At 38.2% G+C, this 14,928-nt stretch overlaps 3 protein-coding genes and 1 non-coding gene across 5 annotated transcripts in view; all 4 read right to left on the bottom strand.

Moving 5' to 3' along the window:
- Positions 1-6,906, bottom strand: mrpl28 (mitochondrial ribosomal protein L28). Of its 2 annotated transcripts, none has more exons than XM_060888071.1 (6): positions 6,767-6,906; positions 5,309-5,600; positions 4,414-4,566; positions 3,555-3,689; positions 3,333-3,419; positions 1-252 (listed from the first exon to the last, which is right to left on the bottom strand). In XM_060888071.1, the coding sequence occupies exons 2-6, from the start codon at positions 5,594-5,596 to the stop codon at positions 154-156; spliced, it is 762 nt and encodes a 253-aa protein (XP_060744054.1). In that variant the 5' UTR covers positions 5,597-5,600; positions 6,767-6,906; the 3' UTR covers positions 1-153. The 2 variants fall into 2 exon arrangements, with proteins under 2 accessions (XP_060744054.1, XP_060744055.1); XM_060888072.1 differs by having other exon boundaries at positions 5,309-5,596; positions 6,767-6,874.
- On the bottom strand, positions 5,616-14,171 carry LOC132858511 (keratin-associated protein 5-1-like). Its single transcript, XM_060888891.1, has 4 exons — positions 14,167-14,171; positions 13,928-14,085; positions 6,436-6,525; positions 5,616-6,381 (listed from the first exon to the last, which is right to left on the bottom strand). Exons 1-4 carry the CDS (start codon positions 14,169-14,171, stop codon positions 6,095-6,097), a joined length of 540 nt encoding a protein of 179 aa, XP_060744874.1. The 3' UTR covers positions 5,616-6,094.
- trnastop-uca (transfer RNA opal suppressor (anticodon UCA)) lies at positions 7,033-7,119 on the bottom strand. Its single transcript has one exon. It is a non-coding gene; the product is annotated as a tRNA-Sec (tRNA).
- Positions 12,651-14,928, bottom strand: part of cul5a (cullin 5a) — a 17,724-nt gene continuing 15,446 nt past the window's right edge. The window contains exon 19 of the mRNA XM_060887906.1: positions 12,651-14,740. Within this exon, the coding sequence (XP_060743889.1) occupies positions 14,546-14,740 (195 nt within the window). The 3' untranslated portion in view covers positions 12,651-14,545. The remainder of the gene's footprint in view (positions 14,741-14,928) is intronic.

The raw sequence follows: 14,928 nt of genomic DNA on the forward strand, positions 1-14,928 counted from the left end.
TTTTGTCTGACAAAAGAACATCAGAAGATGAATTTTTTTATTTGATATTTACAGGATAATGGCAATTCTGAAATGCCATCGTTACACAAAAGCAAAGAAAACAAAGCTCTAATAAATACATTTTTATTCGTGCTCATATCACTGACGCTATAATCAGTCTTTCTTTTCCACAATCTGGGGTACAGCGAGTTTTAACATTGACAGATCCTTCACCAGGTTCTCCACACAACTCTTGTAAAGTGGCTCAGGATCCTGTGTGACAATGAAGAAAGACAGGTTAAGAAAAAAAATTACACTGGATTTCCTCACTAAGCCATAATGCTCTATTTGGATTAATTGATCTGAATAAATAGCATGATGATGATGATGATATCTCAACTCAAAGAGACAGCTATAGTCTACTATTCGGCTGAACGGCATGAATGTCACAAAGATCCAAGCAGAAGTGAGCTCATTAACAATAGTGTTATAAAGTATGATGCATACAGTACATGATACTCTTTGTTGACTCTGGTATATCTCTGGTTTCCTGTTTTTCTTGTATGTGGTTACTATCAGTGTTGAGCTGTGACAAAATACCAGTAGTAAAAGTTTTAGGCTACAGATCAAATATTTACCATCTGTGTCGTCTTTCACTCCACAGTATATTTCAAAAAAGGTTTTTTTAGGTCCACGCTAAAACATTCACTCTTTAAAAGACACACCATTAGAGTTTGTTTATTAACTACCTCTTCCCCAAGTGTGTGCACATCTTCCCCTTTTGTTTTTGCTCTGTAGGTCAATGGTATCTGCCACATGATCCACACACCAAATGGTGGCAGTAGAGCAGACAATGAGACGGTTGATCTTTTCAAAACATCTGCTCATGCAACTTCACAGTGCAGCGCAACACATGGTGTAATCAGCCCTGTTCTGCATACATTCATGTTTATTCTTCAAATGCTAAAATCCCATTCAGCTCTGGTTATTGTTTCTGAGGGCTCAATATAGTAAAGTAGACTAAAAACTATAGTAGAGTTGAGAAGTTGAAAGTAGCTGTGTAGAGTATAGTAGAGTACAATGGAGTAGATGAGTAGAGTAAAGTAGAAGGGATTAGAGGAGAGTAATTGTGGAACAGTAGAATAGAGTACAGTAGTAAAATAGAGCAAGATTATACAACTGAGTAGGAAGTAGAACAATAGAGTAGATGTGAGTAGTGGAGTAGATTACACAAGTGGAGGAGTGGAGTATAGTAGAGTCCAATAGAATACAGTAGATGATAGTAGTGGAGTAGATTACACAAGTGGCAGAGTGGAGTAGAGTATAGTACAGTAGAGTAGAGGAGTAGAGTATAGTAGAGTAGAAGAGTATAGTACAGTAGAGTAGAGGAGTATAGTACAGTGGAGTAGAGGAGTAGAGTAGAGGAGTACAGTATAGTACAGTAGAGTAGAGGAGTGGAGTAGAGTATAGTACAGTGGAGTAGAGTATAGTACAGTAGAGGAGTGGAGTAGAGTAGAGTATAGTACAGTAGAGGAGTGGAGTATAGTACAGTGGAGTAGAGTATAGTACAGTAGAGTAGAGGAGTATAGTATAGTGGAGTAGAGTATAGTACAGTAGAGTAGAGGAGTAGAGTATAGTACAGTAGAGTAGAGGAGTAGAGTATAGTACAGTAGAGTAGAGGAGTAGAGTATAGTACAGTAGAGTAGAGGAGTAGAGTATAGTACAGTAGAGTAGAGGAGTACAGTAGAGTAGAGTATAGTACAGTAGAGTAGAGGAGTGGAGTAGAGTATAGTACAGTAGAGGAGTGGAGTATAGTACAGTGGAGTAGAGTATAGTACAGTAGAGTAGAGGAGTATAGTACAGTGGAGTAGAGTATAGTACAGTAGAGTAGAGGAGTAGAGTATAGTACAGTAGAGTAGAGGAGTAGAGTATAGTACAGTAGAGTAGAGGAGTAGAGTATAGTACAGTAGAGTAGAGGAGTACAGTAGAGTAGAGTATAGTACAGTAGAGTAGAGGAGTGGAGTAGAGTATAGTACAGTAGAGGAGTGGAGTATAGTACAGTGGAGTAGAGTATAGTACAGTAGAGTAGAGGAGTAGAGTATAGTACAGTAGAGTACAGTGGAGTAGAGTATAGTACAGTAGAGTAGAGGAGTAGAGTATAGTACAGTAGAGTAGAGGAGTACAGTAGAGTAGAGTATAGTACAGTAGAGTAGAGGAGTACAGTAGAGTAGAGTATAGTACAGTAGAGTAGAGGAGTGGAGTAGAGTATAGTACAGTGGAGTAGAGTATAGTACAGTAGAGTAGAGGAGTACAGTAGAGTAGAGTATAGTACAGTAGAGTAGAGGAGTACAGTAGAGTAGAGTATAGTACAGTAGAGTAGAGGAGTGGAGTAGAGTATAGTACAGTGGAGTAGAGTATAGTACAGTAGAGGAGTGGAGTATAGTAGAGTAGAGTAGAGTACAGTAGAGTAGTATAGTAAAGTAGAGTATAGTAAAGTAGAGTATAGTATAGTATAGTAGAGGAGTAGAGTAGTGGAGTATAGTAGAGTAGAGGAGTATAGTACAGTAGAGTAGAGGAGTAGAGTATAGTAGAGTAGAGTAGTAGATAGTACAGTAGAGTAGAGGAGTACAGTAGAGTAGAAGAGTACAGTAGAGTAGAGGAGTAGAGTATAGTACAGTAGAGTAGAGGAGTAGAGTATAGTACAGTAGAGTAGAGGAGTAGAGTATAGTACAGTAGAGTAGAGGAGTAGAGTATAGTACAGTAGAGTAGAGTATAGTAGAGTCCAATAGAATACAGTAGAGTAGATGAGGTTAGTAAAGTCAAGTAGAATACAGTAGATGAGAGGAGTAGTGTAGAGTAGATGAGAGTAGAGTCAAGCAGAGTACAGAGAGTAGCAGATTAGAGTAGAGTAGCAGAGTGGAGTTTAGTATTATAGAGTACAGTAGAAAAGATAAGAGGAGTGGAGTAGATAAGAGTAGAGTCAAGCAGAATACAGTAGATAAGGAGTAGTGTAGAGTAGATGAGAGTAGTGTAGTAGTTGTAGAAGAGTGTAGAGTCAAGTATAGTACAGATGAGTAGATGAGAGTAACAGAGTGGAGTAGAGTAGATAAGAGTAGAGTAGATAAGAGTAGAGTAGATAAGAGTAGAGTAGATGAGAGTAGACTCAAGCAGAACAGAGTAGATGAGATCAGTAGCAGTTTAAAAAAGAGTAGCAGATTAGATTAGAGTAGAATATATAGTATAGTATAATAGAGTAGAAAAGATAAGAGTAGAGTGGAGTAGAGTAGAGTGTGCCTAGTGTAGAACATGGCTTAGGCATAAGAATTTAATATTTTATTTCACAATCACATCACCTTGTGTTCTAGGAGTCTCTGTTTCTCGACTGCTTCCTCCAGGCTCAGGCCGACCCACTCCGCCTCCTCAGCAGGAATCTCAAACTGCTGTCTCCCCACCACATGCAAGCCAACCGACACAGAGACACAACATAAAGCAACGGCCATCCAGTTCCATCACATCCAACACATTTCCTATTTAAACTATTTAAATCTTCAATAGTAATTTTGTGAACTGCACACCTTGTACTTGTTGTAGATCTTCTCCCTTCGAGTTGGATCGTCTGGGTAGAGCTCAGTGTCTTTGCGTGCTAACCGCAGGAGCATGGCGCGTTTCAGGTCCATGCCAAACTTGGAGTTCAGGTCCTGCTTTGGTGTCTGATATAAAAAGACTTTGTCATCCAGGATGCTGCCTTTGCCAATCAATATTTCACCTCAAAGCCTTGGTCTGGAGGCAGCACCAAAAGTACCACAACTTCTAAATGCAAATGTTGTCAATAAAAGGAGGTTAACTGGAGGAGTCGCAGAGTAAGAATTTCATTTGGGTAACTGACTGACAGTTTGTCCAAAAACCTTTAAGCACAGAGGCAAGCTGATATTGTAGCCATAAATGGATAAATTTTACAAACACTAGATACATGTGATATGGTTAATAAAAAAAAACCAAAAAAAAAAACAAGCAAATATAGACAGAACCAAAAACGATCTAGTAGAGATTGCAAGTTTGTGTGTGTGTGTGTGTGTGTGTGTGTGTATGCACACAAATGTGTAGCAACACATAATCAAATGTCTTTTACTACTGACTATTGGTATATTGTAAATATCTTAAATGTTTTACTGTAAACCGTCTTAGATTATTAACAACTTCAGATTTTTATAAATAAACAGAACCTTATAAATCTGTTCCAACAGTAGCTGATCTTACATAACAATAACGTTTTATCTGTTTGGCCAGTGCTGAGAAAATGCACTATAACTGAGAATCTTTAAAAATGTCAGCTCCGAGTGTACGCTTTTGTTCAGTTGTACATTCGAGTGTTTTATAGCTTAAAATACTGTTAAAAAAACAGTAACATCATGAAAAAACTAATCAGCCGGTTACCTTTAGAATGTAGAAGTCAAAGCCGTAAGCGGCGTCGATAAGATCCAACGTGCGAGCTGTGACTGTGATGTTGAACTTCTGGTTAAGGATTTCGCTGTACAGCTCCCTCTTAAAGAGTTGAGGCTTCCAGATCTTCTTCACTCTTGCAGAGAGCTGCAGAGAAATAACACACAAACATGAAGATCCAGGCACACATTTAAACATAGCAACTAAATAGCTAAGAATGTAGATTAACTCTGAAAAAACTCTATTTTATTTTTGCATTTTAAACAGAAGTGTCACGAACCAGACCTCGACTTTCAGCGTAGAGACTGTGAACTAAGAACCACCCACTTGAAGAGAAAAAGAATTAACATCACTGACAACCCGTCAATAAACACTATACTGGACCATCATCACTAAGTGCTTCATAAAAAAGCTTTAACATTTTTTAAAGAGCTATAAACTGTTTCTAGAACAGTGACTACAATGTGCTTCAAAATGCTCATCTGACTGCAGACTGGTTTCTTGCTTTAAACCAGTGCATGGAAATGAGAGAACAGTAGAAGAAGAAGAAGAAGAAGAAGAAGAAGAAGAAGAAGAAGAACATCCTCAAAACACTAAATAAAGTAAAATCAAATAAAGAAACAAATGAATAAATAAAAAACATTATAACATGCTCCACATTAGATCAGGCAGCAGGTCTGGGATGTCAGATATGAAGCTCAGAAGCTCTCAGGTCAAAGCCTGAAGCTTGTAATTTGCGATTTAAATCCATCTCAGCTTTAATTTTCAGATTCAGGCCACAATCCTGTAGTACCGTGCAACTCGTTGATACATCCACTCAACAATCCTGGAGTTCATCATCATCATAATCATCATCATCATCATTATCATGTCTTATCCAGAAACTCACCTTATCGTTATTGGCATATCTGTATCCACATATCCAGCCCTCTCCAGCCCACAGGCCGTCTTGCGACTCTGGGGGGTAATAAATTGGAATAGGTACATCCTGAACCCGCTCTTTGAGGCCTGTTTTGGGGTTTGCTCTGTATTTCACTCCCAGAGGTCTCCAATGCACTGCGGTTGGCGATGATGCATCCAGATGGGATTTCAGGTAATGCTGAGGCAGACGGGCATAGATCCCTTTCCTTAACTTCAAGGCTTCCCACAGTCGTGGTGGATATTTGTGTAACGGCATCTTGCTTTGAGCGAATAAACACAAGAAAATGGGACTCTTTTACTGACGAGCAACAAATGTAAATGTAAATATTGTTTTGTCTAACAAGTATTAGATGTGCTATTTAATACTATTTACATTTGATTTACATTGATATATTGCCATAAGGCAGCTTTACAGAAACTGGATCGATTTAGAGCCCTGATGACAAGTCAAGGGCAAGAGGGGCAAAAAATTAACTACAAACATATGACACTGAATGAGCTTTAGGAAAAGACCAGAATGTAAAATCCTGCATTGATCTGATTTATTCAGCTATTTATCTATTACATTTACAGCATTTAGCAAACATGCTTATCCAGAGTGACTCAATTTTATTTAAATTTATAAAACTGAGCAATTAAGGGTTAAGGGCCTTGCTCAGGGGCCCAGCAGTGGCAGCTTGGTGGACGTGGGATTCGAACTCAAGACCTTCTGGTCAGTATTTAACACCTTAACCACTAGTCTACCACATCTCTGTTATACAGAACTACAGCAAGACCTACAGCAAGAACTACAACAAGAACTACAACAAGAACTACAGCAGGAACTACAGCAGGAACTACAGCAGGAACTACAACAAGACCTACAGCAAGAACTACAACAAGAACTATAGCAGGATCTACAACAGGAACTACAGGAACTACAGCAGCAGGAACTACAGCAGCAGGAACTACAGCAGCAGGAACTACAGCAGCAGGAACTACAGCAGCAGGAACTACAGCAGCAGGAACTACAGCAGCAGGAACTACAGCAGCAGGAACTAGCTTTTGATCATCATTATGTTCATCAGTAAATAAAAAGCTGTTCTTAGCAGGAACTACAACAAGAACTACAACAAGAACTACAGCAGGATCTACAACAGGAACTACAAGAACTACAGCAGCAGGAACTACAGCAGCAGGAACTAGCTTTTGATCATCATTATGTTCATCAATAAATAAAAAGCTGTTCTTACTCTTTTTCTCCCCCGACTAGTTACTCAGCTAAAGGAACTCAGACAGAAGCCACACTGTCATGTGAATGTGACAATGTAAACATTAGCTGCTAGGAAGCTAACAAGCTAAGTTTAAAATATCACAGCTGTTTAAGTTGTTTAAACTGGTTTGTATTCACAACATTTACACTTTAATGTAAAGTGTAACACCAAACCTGAGGACAAGCAGCCGAAGGTGAAGATCACACGGATTTATATCAGCGTTTCAGACCTGTTCCTTGTGCACACACACACACACACACGTGTCTGTCAAGGGCACACAGGCATCCGCTTCCGGTGACGTAGAACAAACAAGACCTTGTGATTGGCGGAATTAAACTGAATATAACAAACTAAATATAATATTTACTAATAATCTATTATGAGATGTCAGTAAGACGATTTAAAATCTTCTAAATGGATTAAAACACTCAGTAGTTTCCGCCCGAAAGGTGGAATTGAACCACTCTGCCGCTAAGCAGCTACAGGTTTGAAGCCTGCACCCCGGACCACCGAGGTTCATCCGGGCACTTAGCGAAGATGCTAACACAGATATATATACCACAGCAGCTTAGTGCACGTTACGATGACGGTGAGCAACCAAATCTGTGCGATATATTACCAGAAACATAAGAATAGAACCTGTCTATCATTGTTCAGTATTAAAGAAATCATAATACATTTTATATTTGATATATTTGACACATTAAAATAGAAATCATTACTACAGAAGCACCGCAGTGCATTATGGCTCCTGGATGCAAATTAGTCAAATATGATTGGCTGACAACTAAGTTCACTTTTTTTAACGCATCACTTTGTCTAAAAAATTTAATATGTAAGAAAAAAATATTTTAAACTTTCAAAGCACAAAAACACATCAAATAATTTATCAACACCTGAGCTAGGTTTCTTCTGAGCAATAAGCAAGAGTTAACACTCAGAAATAAATAGCACTAAATATTGTTTGTATCACACTAAATTAAATATAATGAAAATATATTATATAAGGTTAATAATGCAATTTACAAAAAGTCCAGAATATACAACCATTATTTATCATTCTTAACAAGTATTTTATGCACATATATATATATATATATATATATATATATATATATATATATATATATATATATATATATATATATATATATATGTGTGTGTGTGTGTGTGTGTGTGTGTGTGTGTGTGTGTGTGTGTGTGTGTGTAACTTTGCAACTTTTAGATCTTTCCATAGTTTGTTTCAATCATTACAATCAAGTTCAGTATTAAATTGAACTGTTGTCATATTGGATGTCATATTGATGAAAGCCAAGCAAATAGTAGACTAAGTTATTTAAAAACCTTAAAAATGAGTGGACAATCTGTTCTGGGTTTTGATTTACAGTGCATTAAAAATTAGTTTTACGCTATTTACCGTTCCTGAAAGAAGAGGTGGAACGATAATGATTCATTTTATTTTCTGTGTGACGAGTGAAAGATAAGGGAAGCAAGTTGGGTGGAGATAAGGAACTTTTCCAAAATAATAAGAATACATTATTATACAAGATTGTTTACACTGAACTGTAATTAACAAATGGTGGACAATGAGTGTTTAAATATTTGTGAGCATTGTGTGTTCAAAAATGGATATTAATGCTACAATATTGTATAATACTAGGTAAAATAATGATGTAATTACAAAAGAAAGTTGTCTATGTACACAGGTGCAACATCATATATATGTATATATATATATATATATATATATATATATATATATATATATATATATATATATGTGTGTGTGTGTGTGTGTGTGTGTGTGTGTGTGTGTGCACATGTGTGTGTTACTGAGTAGGGCTGTCTTTGCAAACAGCATCAGGATGTTGCCAACATTCCTTTGAGATTCTGGTCCATGTGCATCATGCAGTTTCTGAGATTTTTAAGGTGCACTTTCATGTTTTTAATAATAATAATAATAATAATAATAATAATAATATTAATAATAATAATAATAATAATAATAATAATAATAATAATAATAATAATAATAATAATAGGGGGGCACGGTGGCTTAGTGGTTAGCACGTTGGCCTCACACCTCCAGGGTCAGGGTTCGATTCCCGCCTCCGCCTTGTGTGTGTGGAGTTTGCATGTTCTCCCTGTGCCTCGGGGGTTTCCTCCGGGTACTCCGGTTTCCTCCCCCGGTCCAAAGACATGCATGGTAGGTTGATTGGCATCTCTGGAAAATTGTCCGTAGTGTGTGATTGCGTGAGTGAATAAGAGTGTGTGTGTGTGCCCTGCGATGGGTTGGCACTCCGCCCAGGGTGTATCCTGCCTTGATGCCCGATGACGCCTGTGATAGGCACAGGCTCCCCGTGACCCGAGGTAGTTCAGATAAGCGGTAGAAAATGAATGAATGAATAATAATAATAATAATAATAATAATAATAATACATTTCATTTCTATGTACCTTTCAAGTCACGCAAGGTCACCATACAAATAAAAAAATAAAATAATAAAAAACAGTAAATAACAATAAAACAATATTAAGAAGAAAACCAGTTATCTAACATTAAACATAAAGCAGATTCAAGTGCAGCCTAAGATCACGTGGAATAAGTGCTTCTGAACAAATAGGTTTTGAGTCGTGTTTTGAACGTGGTTAATGAGTCCATGTTACGGGGAGAAGTCCAGAGACGAGGAGCAGTGTGACTAAAGGATCTATGGTCGTTAAAAGGGCAGGAGGTGTAATAAGAAGCATAGATGAGGAATAGCGGAGTGTTTGAGGGAGTGTAGAACGATATGAGATCTGCGAGGTATACTGCGAGGTATGGTGGAGCAAGATTATGAAGTTGTGGAAGGCAGAGAGTAATGTGATGCATGATGGAAGTTTGGGTTATGATACGGGCAGCACAGTTCTGAATAAGTTGAAGTTTGTGAAGTAGCTTTTGTTCAATCCAGATAAAAGTCTCCCATTCTATCACATCCCAAAAGTGTTCTATTGGATTCAGATGCACTAAAGGAAGGCCACTAAAGACCATTGAACTCTATGTCATGTTTATGAAACCATTTTGAGTTTGCTTTCTGCCATGGTGCAGTATCATGCACCGTGTGTTTATTTGAGTTACTGTAGCCATTCCTTCAGCTTGTACCAATCACTCCACCTTTGAACTGCCTATGTGTCGGTCAGCTTTGTGCTCGGGTCTTCGTCAGTGAACATTTAAAAACTTCTGCATTATTTACGTTTACATTATTTACCAGTGTCACGCAAATGAGGAGGAGGTTCTCTTCTGAGTCTGGTTTTTCTCAAGGTTTCTTCCTCATATCATCTCAGCTCAGGCTTGCTCATTAAGAATAAATGTTATAAAATAATAATAATAATAATAATAATAATAATAATAATAATAACAAGAAGAAGAAGAAGAATTAAATAAATCATTCATTCACTACCGTTTCTACCAACCCATCGCAGGGCACACACACTTTCATTCACTCACGCAATCACACACTAAGGACAATTTTCCAGAGATGCCAATCAACCTACCATGCATGTCTTTGGACCGGGGGAGGAAACCGGAGTACCCGGAGGAAACCCCCGTGACACGGGGAGAACATGCAAACTCCACACACACAAGGCGGAGGCGGGAATCGAACCCTCAACCCTGGAGGTGTGAGGCGAACGTGCTAACCACTAAGCCACCGTGGCCCCTTAAATAAATCAATTAAAATTAATAATTGAATTGAAATAAAAAATTGGTCATTCTTCATTGATGTTTCTCAAAAGACATTTCTGTCAACCTAACTAATGCTTACTGGCTTCTTACTGGTTGCTTACTGGGTAAGTGGTAGCTCAGTGGTTAAGGCGTTGGCCTACTGTTTTTAGAATTGTGAGTTAAGATCCCAGAACCAAGAGGTTTCTTCAACTGCTTCGTTGTATGAACGAGATAAACACAAGTCACTCTGTATAAGAGCATCTACCAAATGCTGCACCATCCTGAGTAAACCGTTGTATGTGAAAATCCCAGATCAGCAGTTGAAACGAGTAGATGAAGTAGATGATTAGAAAAAATACTCAATGCAGCTCATCTGGCACCAACAGTCACGCCACATGCTTGACGTGAACTTTGCCTGAAGCTGCTGGCACTTTTCTGCATGATTAAATGCATTGAACTGCTGCTACATGACTGGCCGATTAGACATCCGCATGAATGATTAGGTGTACATGTGTGTGCAGCAGTCTTAGGCTTGCACATTAGAGATCTAAACCTGTATCCAGATTTCTATAAAGCTGCCTTGTGGCAATACAAATCAAACAAAAGGCACAATGGGTGTATGTTAATGAGTTCCTATTGTAATTAGCCTTTTTAGACTTGCCACTTGAATTGAATGGATTTAAACCAAAAACAAGTCATCGCATAAAAATGTATCTTACAATAAATTAAAAAAAAATAAATAAAAATATTCATTCCAAACTGATTGAAAACATTAGGCTGTATATTATAACTGGACTTATTTCTTGTTCAGGTATTTCAGTATTATGAAACTCAACACAAAACTACGAGACATACCGAGTATCAGAAATGTCTTCAAGTATCATGATGTTGTTTGTCACTTTTTTTCCCCCCACTGATTTGTAACCTGACATCAGTTATGCTGCAGAGAAACCACTGATACCGGCTTGTGCGGCTCTCTTTAGCTCTAGATTCAATTCTGTGCAGAAATGATGTGTGATCCTCGTCAGGTCCAAGATGCAGTGCAACAAACCGTCAACAGACGTCAAAGCCACAGCAGCCTCCTTTAAAAGACATCTTTATTTTGCAAGGAAATAAATTATACAACATAAAAAAAAAGAATTCATTTGAAGAGAAATAAACATATGGTGTACACCAAACCGCTTCACCCCGACTGCACGATGAACATCCACTTGAGCGCCCCACAGCTCTGAACACTCACTGCACATAATGGCACACATTCACGTGAATTCTTGTAGCAGGGGATGTAAAAACCCAAGTCTTTATCTTTTACAGCTGTCAGTTCTGCACAACTTTGAGATGTACATGATCCTACACAGTAATCCATGTTTAATATATAAATGAATAGTTGTCATGTTGATGCTGTGTCAAACTAAAGCGTACTTTAACTTCTCGCCGTCGTTTTCCTAAAGACGAAACTGTCAAGTGCAGAAAATGACTCACTCACTCGTTTGCTCAGAAATTAACACTGAAAATTGCTCATTCAACTCTATTTGAAAGAAAACAAAATACTGATTATATGCCTCACTGCAGCCTTTTCACGTGCAGATGTAGTGGGAGGTGTGTGAAAAGTGAACAGGACACAAAAACACAAACAGCCTCTGAAAGCTCCTAAAATATAAAAGGACTGAAAATCAGTACTAGGTTTAGATCGAGATGCTTTTGTGGATTTATGTGCAAGATCAACCGAAGCTACGGCGAGGTCTATCGTGTCAGAACTTATAACACAGGGAACAACAGAAATCACACAACACGACTTCAAGTCTTCTGTCGCTTCGAATCTGATACGACTACGTTAACACGACGTCCTCGCGTTAACACACAGCTGCAGCACCTCCCTTTACGCACTACGTCCACTTTGGATTTTACTTAACCGAGTTATTAAAACAGGTCTGGAACTATTTTCTTCTTGCCTTGTGTTGTAAAAATATTTACTCTGGGTTATTAATTAAATGCATTGCCATTTAATTTTAATGCTTGCAAAAAAAAAAAAAGTTCGATTAGCTTAATAAGGGGAAGAGCAATAATTATTATTATTTTTTTTTTTTCAAATTAAAAACCATTCGCTCATTAGGTAGCTACGGGAAATTTTAAAATCTTTAGTGTCACTGTACTTAATGGAAAACTTACATTCAAACCATGCATGCCGAATTCAACAGCTTCATTAAATAGAAATCTAAACAAAATCAGAATTATTACACACCAGTCAAAAGACTAAGATGACTCTGTAAATGTCAGCTGCAATTTAGGAAACTGAAACAGATCGTCAATCAGTTGAAGAACTTGTACACACCTGTTTATGCTCTTTTTTGTTGTGTGTGTGTGTGTGTGTGTGTGTGTGTGTGTGTACGATACCCTGCCATAGACTGGAATCCATAATGGATAAAAATCCTGCCTTGTACATAATGTTCCTGTAATAGGCTACAGATCCAGAGTGTCCTTGACTTGGATAAAGTGCTTACTGAAGGTGAATAAACGAGTGACTTATCACTGCATCGTGTTTACTGATGAAGCATTCGGTCTCTGTAAGTGTCGGTTTTTCCTGCCTGGCCTTCGACTGGGTGCTCGTTTTCATGTTGAGATGAATGATGATGATTTGTGTGGCTCAGGATTGTATAATGATTAATAAATAAAATAAAGGTGTATAAATAAACCCTGTATGTAACCTATTTAATGCTACATCGTATTTATGGCTGATTTACATAAGAGTGACTATTAAAAAAATGTATAGGTATTAATACTAAAACATGGTGATGGTATATAATGTGTCATATATGCACTCGACCTTTGATTCACAAAATGTTGCTTTATGTAATATTTAATGATTGTTTTTTTCATCATCACAGGCCAAATGACCTCCAGATACTTTAAAACACGTGCTTATGTAGGCCAGTGTAAACAACCCAACTAATGACTGGTGTGAAACATTTTCAGTAGGCTGTGTAGGTAGCAAGACAAATTTTTTTTTTAAATGATCATTCATCACACGAGTCTGATAAGGAAAAACATCACTATGACATGGCTGAAATTTAATCAGGTGTGAGGAGGCTGTGCTATAAAAATGACATCATTTAGAAACAGAGTAATGATATCTGTCAGAGGGAACCGATCCTAAACGAGTAAGTAAAAATGAAATGCGCTAGAAAATATTGCCTATATAATTTATGTAAGAATGATAATATCGATCCTTCCGTGTGGACGACGTGCAAGGTGCCGAGAGACGCTTTATGAAATCAAACGGTTCCAATATAACACAGCTGCCCCCGATTAACTCACTAAGAAGCCAGACAAAATGTCCTTTAGCGGCTTGAATGGAAGAAAAGTAACGTTATCTCCGAGGCGAAACAAAACTCTGATAACGGAACGGACGGCTACTAAACCCCACACTGTACAGCAGTACTACAGCGTGTCTGTTGTATCACACTGTAACTGTATCTGATATTCGTTATTATCGACTTCGGTCCGGCCTGCAGAATAAGGGGGAAGTAAAGTGAACTTCTCTGTTATATCAACATGGCTGCCATATACCGTCATCAACTATCCATGTTTAACATCTCAAAAAAAAAAAAAAAAAATGAACCAAAGCAACACAGAACAGATGACGGGAACACGGCCATGCTGAATGTGTGGCAGAATGCGTAAAGTGCTAACGCTCCAGTCCACCATCCTGGTGACGGAGCTCCCATGTGGCTGCAGTGTGAGCTTATGGACCAGGCTGAGCGCTGAGCTGGAGAGGAGAGGAAGTGAACACAGCCTGGACCAGACAAGGACACACACACACACACAAACACGGCACACACAAACAAGTCCTCGGATGATAGACATTCCCACCGACAGCATGCTGTTGATGTCGACACTCACAAAAAAAAAAAACAAACAAAAAAAAAAAAAAAAAGGCAAACCACCCACCATGCATACTGACTACCTGTTGGCAAAAATATAGTTCATTTTTTGTTTTGTTTTGTTTTTCCTTTGAAATCTCCAATCCTCATCTCAGGTTTCTTTACTGTAAGGTAAGGCAGGGATTTTTCTTGAAAACAAGCTATTCTGGTGTGTGACTGTCGTGTAGAACAAGCCCATCACTCCACGAGAAGATCAGCAGCCAGCTTGGTTGCTCCATTGTGTCAGCACTCCTCTCCCACTGCTGAGCCGGTGCAGGTTCACTGTCTTCATCTTGATTGGAACGATAAGCATTTCCAGCGTAAACCTCAGTGCTATGCCATGTAGATAAAGGTGTTAATGTCTGACTCATCACGCTTGATGTACTTGTGCTCAATCAGCCATTCAATCTGCTCCTTGATCATCTTCTTCTGGGGAAGGAACATGTTTTTCAGGATCTCCACCAGCTCGGTCTGCAGCTGGGCATTCGTGATCTTCTTTCGCATCTTCATAATTTGAATAATGGCCTCCTAGAAGTCAAAAGAGAGAAACATGAAACAGTGCAACACAGTAAAACTCTTAGTGAAAAAACCCAGCACACTTTTGCATCAACTGAAATTTCCAAAAACGGTCCTCTTACATAACATTCCTTTCTTATAAATAAGTAACTAATGCACTTTTAATGTTTAACCCATCAGAGAGCTCCAAAACTGGATAT

Source organism: Tachysurus vachellii, chromosome 15, assembly GCF_030014155.1.
Source record: "Tachysurus vachellii isolate PV-2020 chromosome 15, HZAU_Pvac_v1, whole genome shotgun sequence".
Lineage (NCBI taxonomy): Eukaryota > Metazoa > Chordata > Actinopteri > Siluriformes > Bagridae > Tachysurus > Tachysurus vachellii.

Bases quoted from the DNA above. Each gene is read 5' to 3' on its own strand.
- mrpl28 (XM_060888071.1), bottom strand. From the start codon at position 5,596: ATGCCGTTACACAAATATCCACCACGACTGTGGGAAGCCTTGAAGTTA. The intron at 3,690-4,413 runs GTAACCGGCTGA...TTTTTATATCAG, and splicing joins TTGACTTCTACATTCTAAAG to ACACCAAAGCAGGACCTGAA. The intron at 253-3,332 runs GTGATGTGATTG...ATTGTCACACAG, and splicing joins AGAGACTCCTAGAACACAAG to GATCCTGAGCCACTTTACAA.
- LOC132858511 (XM_060888891.1), bottom strand. The intron at 6,526-13,927 runs GTTCTGTGTTGC...GATGATCAAAAG, and splicing joins TGGCCGTGTTCCCGTCATCT to CTAGTTCCTGCTGCTGTAGT. The intron at 6,382-6,435 runs GTTCCTGCTAAG...GATGATCAAAAG, and splicing joins TTGTTGTAGTTCTTGTTGTA to CTAGTTCCTGCTGCTGTAGT.